Raw genomic sequence first — 17,325 nt, forward strand, 5'->3', positions numbered from 1 at the left:
AATGTCAAACTGCGAAAAGTGTCGTAAATCACACAACACTGCATGATTCTTCGGTAAAATAAGACTATACACAGTTTAGCAGTACAGTATTTATTATATATATATATATATCTTAGGTGAGAGAATATTAAAAGCAGCAACATAAATTGTGTCGACTTGTCAAATGGGTCAATCGCAGTGTCGTGAAAAAGAACTGGACGGATGTAGCTGTCCAAAGTGAGCCATCGAGATTTGAGCAATTGTCAGACCATAAAAAGGTAAATGAGTAAGAGGTAACAACGATATTATATTGTGTGTGTGTTATTTTTCTTTAATTTGCTGTCAATTTTTTTTTTTTTTTTTTAACTTTATTGGTGCAGTGTTACTTGAGAGGTCATCTGTGGCGTCTTTTGACTTGGCCTGCTTGTGATCCAGCCAACATCATGTATCCATGTTCATGTGACACTTTTGTGGCTCTTCCCCCATCCACCGAAGGACACCGGATCATTTTTGGAAAGAACTCCGACCGGCCTTGTGATGAAGTCCAAGAGGTGGTTCATTTCCCTGCTGCAGACTATGAGCCGGGGTCGAAGGTCGAGGTGGGTGCATGTGCTACTTGCGCCTACTTTGTACTGTATGTTTGTATAATAACAGTATTTTCCCTAATATCTTTCTTCCTGGCGATAGTGTACTTACATCGAGATAGATCAAGTTGCTCACACTTATGCAGTAGTTTTGAGCAGACCGGCATGGCTATGGGGTGCAGAAATGGGTGCAAACGAGCACCAAGTTTGTATTGGAAATGAGGCTGTGTGGGGAAGAGAGAGTGCCGATGGTGAGGAGGCTCTTCTCGGCATGGATCTTGTCAGGTAAGACTACTCAGCATTTTTTTTATCATAATAAAACATAACACATGCATATATTACATACATATTATATCACATGGACCAGGAACCAAAACTGTTTTCCAGGCTTGCACTTGAGAGGGCAGACACTGCTGAGAAATGTGTAAGCATCATAGCCGAGCTCTTGCAGAAACACGGCCAAGGAGGAGCTTGCTTAGAAGAACAATGCGACTTTACATACCACAACAGCTTCTTGATCTCTGACCGGAAGGAGGCTTGGGTGATGGAGACCGCCGGGAAGTATTGGGCTGCAGAAAAAGTGGAAGGTAATGAGAAACAATTTACTAATACTATAGCCTATTTGCCATTTCTCATAAAATAAACAGGGTGTTTATTGCCTTACCTTGAAAACACGCCGTCACTATTTATTGTACTTTTTTGTCCACTAGAGGGTGCTTTCAGAAAGAAAGAAAAACTCAGGAATATGATTTATCTATTGTATGTTTATAGCCTAGGGCATTTTGAAATGTCTTATTTCCTAGGTGGATTTCGCAATATCTCAAACGAGTACAGCATCACAACTAAGGTTGACAAAGAACACCCTGACCTGCACAAATATGCTCAAAGTAAAGGCTGGTGGGATGGAAGGGCTCAGTTTAACTTTGCTGCAGTCTACTCCTACATGAACACCGCCAGAATTGAAGCATCTGGGAGTAGATACTGTGAAGGCAAGATGATGTTGCGAAAGCACGATGGTTAGTTCATATACATTTTTTTAAGGAAAGGATAGTTGTGTAAAAAGTACTGAAACACTTTCCAAAGTTCAAATGTCAAACTTAAGTTTAAATCTAAAGGTTTTAGTGCATTTAAGGTTCAACTCACTTTTTGTGAATAGTAATGTGTTTCAAGCATGGTAACAAAAGCAGTTTATGGATTATTTTAATATTTTACAGGGCACATCACTGCTCAGACGATGATGGACATCCTAAGGGATAAAGACAGTGGCATCAATATGGAGGGCATGTTCATGACAACGGGCAGTATGGTTTCAGTGGTACCCGTGGATCCAGCTCTGCCCGGGGTTCACTATTTTACCGCTACGCCATATCCTGAAAGGTGTAGCATATAGTAATTTATCATTTTCAAGTCGACATTGGTGTGACCCATTGTAACCAAATCCTTTTTTTGTACAACAGGTCAGTGTTCAAACCCTTTGTCTTTTTGGAAACCATGATAGTGGAACTGAAGGACACCACTTCTCCAAGTTACGGCCGAGATGACCCAGTAAAAAAGAAGCCTCGCTTCCAGACCAAGCCTGACAGAAAGCACTGCCTGTTCACCAAACACGAGGTGGTGGCTGCTATTATTGAGATGAACAAGGTAACACAAATCCATGTGGAGTCATTTTTCCTTCTTAATCACATCAGCATATGGAATACTTTTAACAATGCGATTTTATTCTCTGTAGGAGCGAGGAGAGCAGATCATTCTCTCCATGAGGAAGTTAGAAAACGAGAGAATGAGACAGATGGAGGAGATTCTTGGTCATGGAGTCAAGCAGCCTGATACTTTGCTTGATCTGTTCTCCGGCTCTGTTCAAGATGAGTTGCAGTTGTACAGCAAAGTCAAGTAATCATTCAACATGAAGAAGAGGTTTTTCATGTAGCAACAGTGGAAAGCGCCTCACTGGATCATCAACGGCTAACAAAACATTGAATAAATACATTGGAAACAGGATACAAAATATGAAGTCTTTGGAGCTTTATTCAACACATTTCATAAACAAAATGTACATAATATTCATAAACCCTTCAGTTAACATTTAAAGTCCAAACAATACTAAGCTTGCAGATTTACCTGAGCGAAAATACATTTCACATATACATTTCCCTGTCCTTTTTATTTCCCTGTCCTTTTTATTTTAAGTATTATTAAGAATATTCTCCACAATGGCAATAGCATTTGCGCTACAAACAAGTTTAACAACTCCATCTTCCCTTTGGTGGCGAGGTATAGAAATAGAAAACCTCTATTTGCATATTTTCTCAAATACTGGCAGCAAACAATACAGATATGAAACACTTGTACTGACTTGCATTAAAGTGAAAAGGGTGAAAGTACAATCTATAAAAATACTTGTAGGTTCATTTTTTGATTTTGAACATTGCTTCAATTGGCGTTAGATGGCTGGTTCATTTTCAATACATATGGTAGGAAATAAAATACCTTGTCTGTGACCTTTCTTCCAACCAATTAGTAGTCAAATCTTAAACTGCAATCACATAACTGTCTCCGACATGACTACCTTAACCAATGGCTTTTAGCTCGATTGCATCATTGACAAAAACAGAGACAAGCCGATGACAACTCACATCTAATTTGAGGAAGGTGCTTCTCTAGACTGTTGTGATGTTGGGCCTTTCGGGCGGAATTCTTTGTGTAAAAACAGTTGTTGTGGCTACATTCACATGTGACACAGCTTTAATGTTGCATTGTCCCACAAATGGAGTCAGATTTAGCCCCTCCCAGTGCTAAACAACTATAGTTAATGTAGCTCTGTTGAAACCTTGAAAATGAGCCTTTGGTTAAGCAGTTTCATGCATGATATGAAGCATTGGCATTAACCATCGTCATATATTCCTTAAGTTAAAGTGCTCACTGGGTGATGGCTTAGGTTACAAAGGAGTAATAAATCATTGCATCTTGAAAGACACATTCCTGCTCAATGTGCTGAAGTACGCCGCCCCGCTGCAGGCACGTGCCATAGTGTATGGCCGCACATTGATCTTCAGCCAAGCCCACCTGCTGCAGCCACTCCACAAGTTCACAGCCAAGGAAGCAGTCGACCATTGTTCTCATTCCACATCTGCCAGTCACACAGAAATTATGCAATTAAAAAACTCATTTGTAATTTCATCCCTCCCACACACTTTAAATAAAAAAAGAAGTCATGATGTTGCATGTAGAGGTGGGAAGTTTCCAATTTTCATGGGAACTTAGGCTAGGGAATATTGGAAATTGGATTTTTTTTTAATGGGAATTAAGGGTTCAGTCAAGCAACATGATATCCAAAACTTGCCTGGAACTGAAATTATGGTTTACAATATTCATTCATCTTTTGAACCGCTTATTCTTGCGAGGGTCATGGCCTCGTGGGTGTGCTGAAGCCTATCTCAACTAACAACGGGAAGGAGGCAGGGTACAATATGAACTGGTTGCCAGCCAGTCACAGGGAACAACATAAAACAAAAACAATTTTTTTTCTTCAATAAGCGACCACACAATGACGCATGCTCTGAAAACAAACTTAATAAACTAGAAATGCAATAAGTCAGTAAGTCAAAGTAGATCTTCTATATATATATATATATATATAAATGTTTTTTATTATTATTAGATTAGTCGACTAATCGTAAAAATAGTCGGCTGACTAATCGGGAGAAAATTAGTCGTTTGGGACAGCCCTAGTTTACTGCATATGAAACGTGAATGGATTCGCCGAGCTGGTGTTAAAGTCCGCGCAAGTTGATTCGGTTTTCACATTTTTTCCTCCCAAGTTTTTGGTTTCCGGGAACGTATGAAGAAAACATCCTTCATGCTCGTAATGTCTAGAGTCTATTCTACAAGTTCCAAAAAAGCAATGCGTGATCGGCATGTTCGTTTTTGAAAGATTACCGGCGACAAGTAGCACTTTTTACGTTGGGTCTATGCGAGGGCGGGTCTATAATGTCCCACTTCCGCTTTACTTCCGCTTTACGATGCGACGTCACGGTCTAAAAATAGCCAGCGTGTGGTACGCCATTAAACTTGACCTTTAATTCAATAAATTCCAAATATATTTCTCAAAATTGTTAATAACCATTTCCATGGAATGTTATTAACTTAAACGCACATTTACTTATTTCTTTTTAGAACAATGTCCCTTTTTATAAGGAGGGTGGGGCGAAAAAACGAAACACTAGAACTAAAGTGTCTTACAAATATTTGCATATATCCATTTACAGGTGTAGCAGTGAGCATAAAATTTTCTCTCACCTTCTCTTCTTGACAATGTCGTTGAAACACTGATCTCTATGGTGTTCGATGAAGTTTGCGCAGGTCATTCTGATGTCCTCAGTGATATTACTTTGCGGTTGCTCTTCTTCCTTCTTTCCATACCACAGTCTGTGTAGCCTAATTCAAAGTCACAACTTCAGCAGACAATAGAGAACTGACCAAAAACTTAAAGCTGACTGGATCAATTGCACTATGATTAAACTCAATCAAAGCTCGTGTTGTGAAAAATATTCCCCCAAAGACTGGGCACCTTTACTGGTTTTCTCACATTTGACTGTAATTAATTTATTTTTAGGGGGGAGTGTTGGGTTCCCCATTTTAAACTATGTAATCGTGTCACAAATTCTTACATTGACACTGAATCTTCATTATAGTATCTTTTATACCTCTTCCAAATCGGTAATATAACCGAATGTTTGTCCAGGCCAAACAGCACAAAGGAGATAAGACCCTGCAATCACATCATGAAACACCATTATGCACTTTGTGACAGTGTGTTTTTACAGTCTGATTAGAACACCAACCTGTCCATAGTTGGCAACTGCACAAAAGAACTGCAGCTCCACGTAAAGTGTACCCGGATCTCGGTAAAAGAGCAGCCACAGGCAGCTGGACAAATTCTATCACAAGGACAGGAGACACAAAGTCAGTTTTCAATTATCTAAAATACAGTTGAAACAGCCTGTGTGTGTATGGGCGCAGCCAAAGATATGGCTTCAATGCACTATCTATAATAGTGCAGTTCTTGTGAGAACGCCAAGTGAATGACAAGATGATGGTTTTTACTCACGGCCAGCAAGCAGACAGTCAGAAGCAGACAAAAGAGCACATGACGGGCCACGTGTCTATCTTCATCCTGATGGAGCTCCTCAACTCTGAACACAAGGCAAATTGTCGAATCACTGACATTCTCATTTTGACCTAAAGAGGGCAGAAGAAAAATAACAACAACAAGGTTCTTGAATAAATAAGCGCTCCTCTTTCTGTGTAGGCACTTTCTTCAGCTTTAGAATTCTTTAGCAGAAAATCTTGTATGCCCTAGCTTATCGCCATACCTGTCGGTGTGGTTGCTGTGTGGACCATATTAGTGCTGATGATCATGTCAGGCATGGACTGGGTTGGTGCACAATCAGACCTGAGACACCCTGATAACAAGAAGGAAAAGGGACAATTCTTTGTCAGTTAACTAGTGTAGGGTATCCCAGTAGCAAAAACAGACTTGGCTGGAAAGGATAAATCATAGGGAAATTCATTTAGGAGTAATCACACGCTAAAGAATGAAATAACCACATATCTTTGAATTCTATAACAACACAAGTGTTGGAAAACGAATCCCATATTTGTAACTTCTATAAATACTGTATTTTCCATATTATAAGGTGCACCTTCAATTAATGGCCTATTTTAAAACAGTTTTCATATACAGGGGTTGGACAAAAAATGGAAACACCTTAAAAAAAATTCAATAAAAACCAATTTATTATGGTGTAGGTCCGCCTTTTGTGGCAGTTACAGCCTCAATTCTCCGAGGTATTGATTCATACAACTTGTGAATTGTTTCCAAAGGAATTTTAAACCATTCCTTGGTAGGAATACTCTTTTAAAGACGGTGGTGGAAATCAACATCTTAATTGAATATCTAAAACTTGCCATGAATGCTCTATTATGTTGAGGTCTGGAGTTTGTGCCGGCCATACGAGATGCTCAACTTCATTAGAATGTTCCTCATGCCATTCTTTAACAACTATGTTCAATGATTATGATGCCAAAATGTTAGGTGTTTCCATTATTTTGTCCAACCCCTGTAAAGGGTGCACCGCATTATTAAGGGGCAGTAGTAGTAGTGGGTGGGGTTGCGTTATGCATCCACTAGATGGAGCTGCGCCAAAAAGAATGTCAAGCAATGATTAGCAAATACTGATCTATATCAGGTGTGCCTTTTATTACAGAAAATACGGTACCTCTTTTGACATCTGGCAAATGCACTTCCGGTACCAACAAAGGGTCATCATCTTGTTCAGTTTCAAGGTCTTCCACAGAGGTGTTTCCCCCCCTACTTCTTTCTTTTTGGGTCCAGCTTCCTCGACTGAGAATCACCAGGGAACCCCCTAATAGTAATACACTTAAGCCCAACACAAATGTGCTGCAGATGATCTGTCAAAGCAAACATACAGAGGAAATTTAACATAACGGAGAACTAAACAGCCAAATGGATTTGTACTAGGTACCTGCGGTTTGCTGTAAAATAGTGACGAGTCTATGGTGTCAGGTAGTTTTTCCCCACATATAAGCAACACTGCAGTTATGAATGCTGGGATCCTGTTCATAGAGAAAAACCCAACCACTATTACGACTACTAACAGATTCCTATTAAACAATTACTTTACAGGCACCTCCTGTTGGGGACTTACCCCCAGCCTGCAATGACAAACATGCCAGAAGATGCCATCAGATGGTCAAACCTTCTCAGTAGAACAAGAGCGAGTGCAATTAAGCCTGCAATGAGAAACTTAAGTGTTTAGAAACACAACATGGTCATGAAGTGGTTGCCATGTGAATCTACAACATACCTGGCCAGATGTAAGTGCAGTAGAGTGATGTGCAAAGTATTGCAAAACACAAGATCTGAACAATAAAGTTGTCCCTTCTAGCCACAAATTTCCACAGGATCATTCCAAAACAAGTAAGGAGCTAAAACAAATATTGACAGTGACATTGTTTGATAGGGAAGTAGAAAACTTTTCTGATACGGTTAAAACCTTTGAAGTGTATTTGCAGACGCTGTGCTCACCTGTGCAAAGAAAAGGTTGGTTGAAAACATGTGAGGCAGCCTCTTGAACTTTTTACTAAAAAACATGACTGCAATGGTCCACAACTGTCAGGAAAATACAGTATTAAGTTTTATAAATTGAAGTGATTTCCCGTTGAGGTTAGTATGAGGACTGCAGATCTCAAATCAATACGAAACTATTTCCTTTGATTACTTGCACATTCGTATCCTAGTTGAAATTTTATTTTTTTACCAGCATGATTAGTGTAATTATTCCTAAAATGCTAAATTATCATCGCTTTAATGCCCTCAAGGGTTAATCAACCTCTTTGAACTACCTTGTAGTTGTGCAAGAAAAATGAGGCAATCATGAATGCACACCCACTTGTAATGAGGCTAAAAGTGACACTAAATGAGGAAATGAGCTTTTTATCATGTAAGCCAGTTGTTACCTCAAACATGCTGCAAATAACTTGCTAATGTAGAACTAAGCCACTTTAACATGTTAACTCATGGCCACATCAGCTATGAAGAGTTATTCAAAAGTAGTGAAAGTGGGATTACACAGGTGTCTTGCTAACAACTCACCACTGCTACTAAACTGACAATGCTTATATCAAAGCTGACACCCTGCAACGCGTTCATCAGAAGCCGAGGATCCATCCGGCGCAGGGTGAGCAGCCAAGCGGAGGTGAACATGATTGGAGCTGAGAGCAAAGTGCTGATCACCATTCCAGAAATAACCTGGGAAAAAAAGCGAAATGTACATACAAAAATCATTCTGCAATGGTAACACTGACAGGTGGAAGAAAAGGAACTTTTGCACCATTCGAACTGGTTAAAACATGATTACACTATATAGCAGGGGTGCCCAATTGACCAGTAGATCGCAACACTAGCCCATGGCATTAAAAAAAAAATTTTTTTTTTAAATGTACATAGGTAATTATGTTGTGTGAGAGACATAACATGAGGTTATGCAAAACATGCTATAGACTATTCTGAGTAGAGATTTGTGGACGTCACTCTCTCGTGGTGGCTGCCATTACTGGGGTGTTAGCACAGTTCAGTAGCAGCCCAGTGTCAGTCAATGTAAACAGTAACGTAAACTGGTATGGTTGCCAACTCCCTGAATATAAAAAACAGAGACACTTCATTGGTAGAATTGGCCGGCCTGATAACTGTCACCTTTTGATTTTTTTTTTTTTTTTTTTTGTATGTGAAAAGTTTTTTTTTTTTTTCCCAATTATTATTAATACAGTAATTGTAATATAATGATTTTACTTAAACCTGAATTAGGTACATATGTGAGTGATATAATCACATCATAAAACAATAATTACTGGCAATGTATTTTTAATGCTTTTTTAAAACTGCAAATATGAACTGAGGTGTGTTCAAAGTCCCCTCACAATAACATTTTTGCAAATGATCACTCCAAATATGATGTGAAAATGCAAGCGACATTGACAAAACACAAAAATATAATACAAATAATGAAAATAAAGTACACAGAGAAAAACAAGAAAAGAAATGATCATCATTTTGAACATGCTTTTCACTCAAGCTTCACTCAAACCTCCCACACTCTATGTTGTCTTCTAGTACTATAATGACAACCCACAGTAGTTCCACCAATGAAATGAGCGGGATTGTCATTGTTCTATCAGCTCATTGGTCAGAAAACTGGAGAGGCGGGGGAATGCATTTCCCTGCATATTCTTGCATCATAGTATTCGTTCGTTCTACAAATAAAACACTATTTTTGATTCGTATGACAATACAGGACAGAGCGTGTCCCTTAAAGCTTAATACGGGACGCGTACTTTTGTTTCTGGACAAGGTACGATCTCATTTTTCAATGGACGGTTGGCAACTCTGGCATCTGCTAGCTGTGTGTGCTGCAGGCGGTACACCCCAGCAATGGCAGACGGGGTACTTCCGGTCGTTTATCTCAGATTAGTCTATACCAGTACTTCTCAAATAGTGGGGCGCGCCCCCCTGGGGGGGCGCAGAGCGATGCCAGGGGGGGCGCATGTGACCTCGGGGAACATGCTTTATTTTTTTTTTTTTTTTTGCCGTACTGGAATAAAGTGTACTTGCACATCCACTCAGTGGGTGGCAGTGGCGCTCTCATTTTCAGAGTGCGCGCAGTATTTTTGAACTAAGGAAGAGCACTCAGAACACACAGAAAACAGATATGAAGAGCAGTGCGCCGCCGCCGTTTTCCGACCGGACTCACGCAGCGACCCACTGTCTTGTCCGGCCGGTTCTCACGTCGCCGCCCGAGAAGTGCCATTTTTGGCTTGGGATCGTCACGACGACCGCCCTCACCTACGGTTCTACCTCGGCCGCCGGGAATGCGCTTTTTTCGTGCCGTTTGCCTTTTAGCTTTGACTTTTAATACAGTGGGTAATGAGGAAAGACCACTGTTTACTGTGTCTAAAAATAATTATAGCGGACAGCCAGAAGCCAAAACAATTAAGACGCCACTTAAAGACATTAGACCCCAATCTCATTGATAAGCTTGATTGTTTTTCAGCAAAAACGGCCGAATATTTCCAACAATCGTCCTGTTTTGTCAGTGTAATATCAGTAAACCAATTAGCATTGTTAGCATGCTCATTGCAAGATAACTCCACACCATTGCAAAGGAGGTACAAAAATAAAAACTGTCCTTCTGTCCAAGGACACTTTTTTTTTTTCTTTTTCTTTTATTCAGTTTTGTTTTTCCGATCAAATTTTTTGGCATATTGTCCTCATGAGTGAATGTTTCTAATCAATTTTAATTTGTTATTATTTACTGATTTTATTACATTTTATTTTTCTTTATCAAATGGTCAAAAATGTAACTTGAGTGTATTTTTTAGTTTGGATGGGACTTTTTTTTTAAATTCAGGCAAATTGATGCGCGTCGTCTTCTCTGTTACAAACAAAACAATGTTAATAAAGTTCTACTTTATTATAAGTTGATCTGTTACTTTTTTTCGTTATTAGGAAAAAAAAGGACACAATGTTAGGCAGATGCGTATTTATAATAGTAATTTTATAGACAAATGATACTATTTACAGTGGTGGCAGAGAGTTTGGGGGGGGCGCGAAACATTTACGTCTTCCTTGGGGGGGCGTAACAGAAAATAATTGAGAAGCACTGGTCTATACCAACTTGCTCAACATTAAAGAAGAATAAATCAAGTACATTATTTGCAAAGACAATCTAAAACATGGTACTTTTTGTTCAATTATTCACAGCTTAACAATAGTTATGACTCACCACTTCCAGCTGTGCGTTGTAAAATGCGGCGTAAATAGCGACACTGGGTGCCGTTGGGAAAACTCCATATAGAAAGGCATAGTTGGAGAGGCTCGAGTGGTTCGAAAAGCTGGCCTTGTCCAAAACATCCACCATGTCTTTACAAATCAGAGGCATTAGAAACCTGAGAATGCAATTGTGCTTCATTATTGAAGTCAAATGTGAGCAGAGAAGTCTAAATCATTTAAAAGATTAACACAAAAATACATGGCTCACATCTCATTGTGTTTGTTACTTACAATTTTGCAGTCAAGAGTATTATCAGTGTCACAACTGTGGCCCTGGTTAATTTATTCAGTTGTCCCACCATGGAAAGACCCAAATAAAACAAAGCGGCTCCTCCAAAAGAGTTGGCCAAACCATCCACAAAGTCTTCCATGAAAGAAGGTATCTTCTGACACAGGATGAAATTGGCTGTGATGCCAATGATGACCATGAAAACAATAGGATTCTTGAAGACGTGGAGGACCACGTGTAACGCAACAAGAAATTTGCCCTGCTGGTGGTCTCTCTGATCCTTCCATTTCTGGACCTCACAAAGGGCAAAGCCAATTGGATTGAGCAGCATCAGCGACACAGGTGCCACCAGGTAGATGTATTGGAGATACTCTGGATGCGTGCGTTCATATAGGGCTTTCACTAGAGAAAGACATAAGAGGTCAAACGTTAAAAACATTCGGTCAACTTTTCTTTTCCTTTTATCGGTCACGACTGGGCAAACATGCAGGCTGACTGACAGACAGTTATTACCACTGGGGAAAAAGTCATGGAAACAAGAAACACTTTCAAAATCAATTTTCATCCAAAATACTCATTCAGTGGTGGAATACTACATAACACATCTAAATGTTTACATGTATGCATGTATACAAACAGACTGAAAGAAAGTTTCATTCCCAGAGCTGTCATCTTACTCAGGTTTGCACTGAAATGTCACAGTCATTGCAGTGCTAATGCATTCATCGCATATGTAATATGTTCTCAAACATTTGTCTGGGTCCTGCCATAAACTTCATAATGATATTGACGGGACACATTCCACAGACACTGCGCCACGCCTTCAAGTAGGGGGCCGTCCCACAGTCTGCATCGTTTATTCGCAGTCGGTCGCAGTTATTCAACACATGCAGCAATCCAACGCCTCATTTAGGTTGAAAAAGTCTGAAAGCTATACCGCATACAAGCAGGAAGGATTGTCTCAGGAGTGATTTGCTCGAGGATTCAAGGTAAGTATTATATTTTTAGTACCATGCAGGCATGCATGCATTTTGAAGCGTTGTGAAAAAAATCAATGGGAAAAATTAACTGCTATGGCATTGGCGTCATAATTCGCAATACTTACGTAAAATAAATGTTAACTGCCCGTTTTTTGGGTTTTTTTTTTTTTTTGCTTCTAACCAAGAATCAAGACTGTTTTGTGTTCATATCTATAAATAATTCAGGTTTTTAGGCATTTATTCACAAGAATTTTCAACGTAAAAAGCTTTTTGTGGTGATAAGGCGGCGCCACAGTGGCTTAAAGACTAGCAGTACATTCAACATATTTACGTAAAATAAATGCTAACTGCCCATTTTTTTTGCTTTTAACCAAGAATCGAGACAGTTTTATGTCCATATGGATAAAGAAATCAGGGATTTAAGCTTTTATTCACAAGAATTTTCAACATTAAAAGCTCTTTGTCGTGTTTCCACTCGGTCAGCTTTGACGGAGTTAGGCCCCCTATTAATAGGCCCAGGGCCCTGTGTCCCATCAATATCATTATGAAGTCTATGATCCTGCATATCCAATATTTGCGCAGTTAGATTACAGCATTTCAAGTCAGCCATCTGCCTCCTAGTATGAGTATTGTAAACAGTCATATATGCACTGTTATGTTACCACTACATCACCATTTACTGCTAGTCATTTATTCACTTTACTCCCAATCTGTGTACACGGTAACCTGTGTTTTTCTATTAGACTTATTGTACTTGTATTTAATGTGGCGCACGTTATGGCGAAGCTTTAAATCTTTTTGCACTCTTTACAATGACAATAAAGGTTTCTATTGTATTCTAAATAATAGCTACTGTCATACTTAAAAGTAACATACATACCAATTGGATAGCCCAGAGCAAAGTCATTGCTTTGGGTGGCAAATATAGAGTAGAGTCCAGCTTTGCTGTAGCGACTTTCAGGACTGGAAACAATCAGTGTCAGGAGACAAACGATGGCAAACACCGATGCTTTGGCTATGAGGATGCTCCAAATGAAGGGCCAGATGACGTTACTAAAGTCTAGCACCACCATATTTTTAAACAGGAGAGCTGGTAGAGCAAACTTGGACACAAAGTTGCCTAACCCTTTGGCCTGACTAGATGTGATGATGCGGGCTCGGCCGGCTACGTAGCCACACAGGATGATGCCAAAGCACTTCAAGAGAGCCGGGAGTAACTTGTCGATGGATATTCGAGATGATGGAGCGGTGGGATCCAAAGGGTTTCCATCACCATGTGGAAAGAGGCTGGCATTGGTGGTGTTGATCTCCATTATGCCGATGTTATTTTCCCACCAGTGTCAGGAGTCCCGCATGGGTTAAGGTCGTACTACTGATGTCATGCCTGTCAGGTAACACAGACGGGATTTGTAATAAATAAAACACTTGCAACACAGACAGAACAAGATAAAAAATAATATCTGCCAAGAGAATTTTATTGGACTGGGAAAAAGGCATGACATTTAATTTGAGTTGTTTTATATAATATTGCAGCTTATTCACACAAAGTTAAAAAAAAAAAATCCAATTGTCAAACGTGTCGATGAGTATTTTATTTTATTTTAACCTTTTGAAGATGGTTCAGAATAAAATTTGGACCATCAATTTTATTTGGTGAAGTGCTGCAACGATTAATCGATTGACTCGAGAATTCGCTTACAAAAAAAGATTTGAATTAAATTTTGCTGCTTCGAGTATTCGTTTAATTTAAGTGGCTTGGTAATGGTTTATTTTGAAAGTGTTTGCATTTACTTTTATTGATTTGGGTGGATACACTGCCCTCTAGTGGCAGCAGTGAATATATAACCCATTTCACATGGTAGTACAGTTTATACTGTATTTTACTTGAATCCTGCCATCTCTCAGTTACCATCAGAGGTGGGTAGTAACTAGTACAGCAATGATTAATCACCTCGAGTAATTTGATTAGAAAAAAGCTTCGAATCAAATTTTCTTGCTTCGGGTATTCGTTGATTAGAGTAGCATTGTAATGGTTGGCTTTGGAAGTGTTTGCATTTAGCTCAATTGATTTGTATGGATAAACTGCTGTCTAATGGCAACAGTGAATATGACATAACTCATTTAACATGGCTGAATCCAGCTGCTACCCGTTAAGACCAACTTAAGTTTTTGTTTGAGCTAATATTTTTTAATGTATTTGTAATTTAGTTTATAGGTATATTTAGCCGGGAATATGTGTATGAACCATTTGTTAAGAGCATTGTTAAAAAAAAAAAAGTTAGCATTATATAGCATTTAAGCTAGCGGACTTTAGCTATGTAAGTTAGTCAATTATTCTTTTGTTGTTCATAGATCTTCATTTATTTATTTTTTTATACCGCTTGAGGCTGAGCTCAGGTATTTTAATTTTTCATGTACCTTATCCGATTACTCGATAAGTCGGACTAAGTAGTTCATCAATTAACCGACGATTAAAATAATCGATAGCTGCAGCCCTAGTTAAATGTAACGTAACAAAACAGCTTTAGTGAACATCAGTGTTGTTAATAACGGCGTTACAATATAACGGCGTTACTAACGGCGTTATTTTTTTCAGCAATGAGTAATCTAATTAATTACTTTTCTCATCTTGGCAACGCCGTTACCGTTACTGAGGCGGGAAAGGCGTGCGTTACTATGCGTTACTAAGTTGGTTGAATAAAAAAAGTCTGAGAGAAACGGACTCACGGGGACGAGAGCAGAGCAGCAGTGGGGAAGACGCCGTTGCAACCGCGATGCTAGGTGGCTCCAATAATACCTGACTGTAGCCATAATCGACAAACTACGCCCACATGACACGGTAGATATCATATTATAGAACTAGATGCAAAAACTGACACAGCTGCATTGCCAACATGTTTTAAGGACTACATGCGTTAGTAAACAGCCGCCATCTTAAAGCAGTAGACCTCTCAGGAAGGCCCTGATGTAGAGATCCTTCCTAGCGAACCTAAGTAACTTTTTTTTTTTTTTTTAAATCTAAAATGCTTCTAAATCGGCAAAATCTTAACTTAAATCTATCTTTAAATGATGAAACAGTTTTAAAACTTACACATGTTTAAAGTAGACAGAAGGGAACTAATGCAATAACGGGAGCAATTTTAACAACTTTAACGGTTGATTCACAACTTTAAATGACTTCCACACATAGCAAAGGTTACTAGCTAGTTATCGCAATACCCTTGTGTCTAGTTAAGTGGAGGGTAAAGAATTGGGCTAGGGCCAATTGTCCCCCAAATCCTTTAAACTTCACATTGTGTGACCTGTTTTTTTTTTGGTTTCTTGTTTTTTTTTTTTGAGGAAAAAAAAAAAAATTATCACTAGTTACTTTGCCAAGTAACTAATTACTCTTACATTCAGGTAACTGAGTTACTAACGCAATTACTTTTTGGGAGAAGTAATTTGTAACTGTAATTAATTACTATTTTAAAGTAAAAATAACACTGCATATACTGTATATAGATATAACTAGATGCAAAATGACAGACACGGCACTAGATGCATTAGTAAACAGCCGCCATCTTAAAGCAGTAGACCTTTTATTACGGTTCTTTTGTAGAGAACCTTCCTAACGAACCTAAGTAACTTTTTATCTAAAATACTTCTAAATCGGCAAAATCTTGACTTGAATCTATCTTTAAATGATGAAATAGTTTTATAACTTTCATTTGTCGAAAGTAGAGAGAAGGGAACTAATGCAATAATGGGAGCAATTTTTAACAGTTGATTCAGGGTGAAGGGTAAATTAGGGTAAAGAATTGGGCTCGGGCCAATTGTACCAAAAACCTTCACAAAAAAACTTCACATAGTGTGGCCAATGTTTTTTTTTTTTTTGAGGAAAAAAAAAAGTAATTATCACCAATTACTTTGCCAAGTAACTAATTACTCTTACATTCGGGTAATTGAGTTACTAATGCAATTACTTTTTGGGAGAAGTAATTTGTAACTATAATTAATTACTTTTTTTCAGTAAGATTAACAACACTGGTGAACATAGGCCTACTTTTGTTACATTTTATATTATTTTCTTCCTAGGCAAATAGCAAATGCGCCAAATTTGAAAAATATTACCCGTAGCGAACTTTTTTTTTTTTTTATTTCTTACAGAATCATTAAACAGCCTTGCTTGAAAATAGAACACATTTAGGTATAGATTATTTTTGTAGGTATAAGGTGATGTCCTCATCTTGTTTGCGTTGAATCTCAACTGTTAATGAGCAAAGGTGACTGATAACATCAAGAAACACTCTAAACAATCAGTATGTTTACATATGTACTGAGTATGTATTCATTCATTATTTTATAGCAGTGATTAGCAACCATTGCGCAGCAGAACATTATGAGTAAGTTTTCAACTATCTATGCCAGCGACGTGTAGCGACAGGCAGACCAAGTGCTATGACATGGCTCAGTAAGGTGAGGAAACACTGTGTTTCATGCACATTGGTGGTTACAACATTTAGTCGCTCTGTTTTAAAAATGTCCGGGGAATAATATTAAACTCACCACTCCTCTGTGTGCCCTCATGTGTCAGCCAATGTCCCGGTGGGAGTAGCCATGTTTTTAAACCCGCTAGCTCCTGTTAGCTTGAGAAACAAATGACACCGACTCCTCAACAAAATGCAAAATGATGACAAACGGCGAATTAGCGATGGCGACACACTTACGCAACGATGCCAACGACTGTGTGACTGTAGAGGTTGAACCAAAAAAGACGAATGTGCTATACTTCCCTCACAGTTTACTTTCGTAATATAAGAAGCGCCTGCACAGATTCGACCAATCACAAGCGAAGTAGGACGGAAAGGGCGGGACTTAATGTGGCCTGCATCAGTTGAGTGAACACAAAAGTGAACACACGCTATCCACAACACAATGAACACTCGTAAGCCTTTATGTTACTTGTCCGAAAAAGTTCATTGGGCAAGTGACTATTTTTGCAAACTTAAAAAGAACTTAACGCCCACATGTTGGGTAATACACAATATTAATAATTTCAGGGACAGTGGTCACATTGGACAGCTTTTAAAAAGTTGACATTCACCCTTTTATAGAGCAAGTTACTATTTATAGAAATTAAAAATAATAATAATAATAATAAAAACT

General features: G+C 38.7%; 2 protein-coding genes across 3 annotated transcripts; one reads left to right on the top strand and one right to left on the bottom strand.

The window, feature by feature from the left end:
* Positions 1-25: 25 nt before the first annotated feature.
* scrn3 (secernin 3) lies at positions 26-2,581 on the top strand. Of its 2 annotated transcripts, XM_057851431.1 has the most exons (8): positions 28-257; positions 360-578; positions 667-848; positions 951-1,150; positions 1,367-1,579; positions 1,778-1,940; positions 2,021-2,204; positions 2,293-2,580. In XM_057851431.1, the coding sequence occupies exons 2-8, from the start codon at positions 423-425 to the stop codon at positions 2,455-2,457; spliced, it is 1,263 nt and encodes a 420-aa protein (XP_057707414.1). In that variant the 5' UTR covers positions 28-257; positions 360-422; the 3' UTR covers positions 2,458-2,580. The 2 variants fall into 2 exon arrangements, with proteins under 2 accessions (XP_057707415.1, XP_057707414.1); XM_057851432.1 differs by lacking the exon at positions 1,367-1,579 and having other exon boundaries at positions 26-257; positions 2,293-2,581.
* gpr155a (G protein-coupled receptor 155a) lies at positions 2,571-17,010 on the bottom strand. The gene is made up of 17 exons (XM_057851422.1): positions 16,887-17,010; positions 16,726-16,805; positions 13,061-13,564; positions 11,203-11,602; positions 10,925-11,087; positions 8,239-8,394; positions 7,672-7,755; positions 7,451-7,571; positions 7,292-7,376; positions 7,109-7,199; positions 6,842-7,034; positions 5,936-6,025; positions 5,671-5,801; positions 5,405-5,500; positions 5,267-5,331; positions 4,860-4,997; positions 2,571-3,690 (listed from the first exon to the last, which is right to left on the bottom strand). Exons 3-17 carry the CDS (start codon positions 13,491-13,493, stop codon positions 3,495-3,497), a joined length of 2,442 nt encoding a protein of 813 aa, XP_057707405.1. The 5' UTR covers positions 13,494-13,564; positions 16,726-16,805; positions 16,887-17,010; the 3' UTR covers positions 2,571-3,494.
* Between the last annotated feature and the right edge of the window lie 315 nt (positions 17,011-17,325).

This window comes from Corythoichthys intestinalis, chromosome 12, assembly GCF_030265065.1.
Source record: "Corythoichthys intestinalis isolate RoL2023-P3 chromosome 12, ASM3026506v1, whole genome shotgun sequence".
Classification (NCBI taxonomy): domain Eukaryota; kingdom Metazoa; phylum Chordata; class Actinopteri; order Syngnathiformes; family Syngnathidae; genus Corythoichthys; species Corythoichthys intestinalis.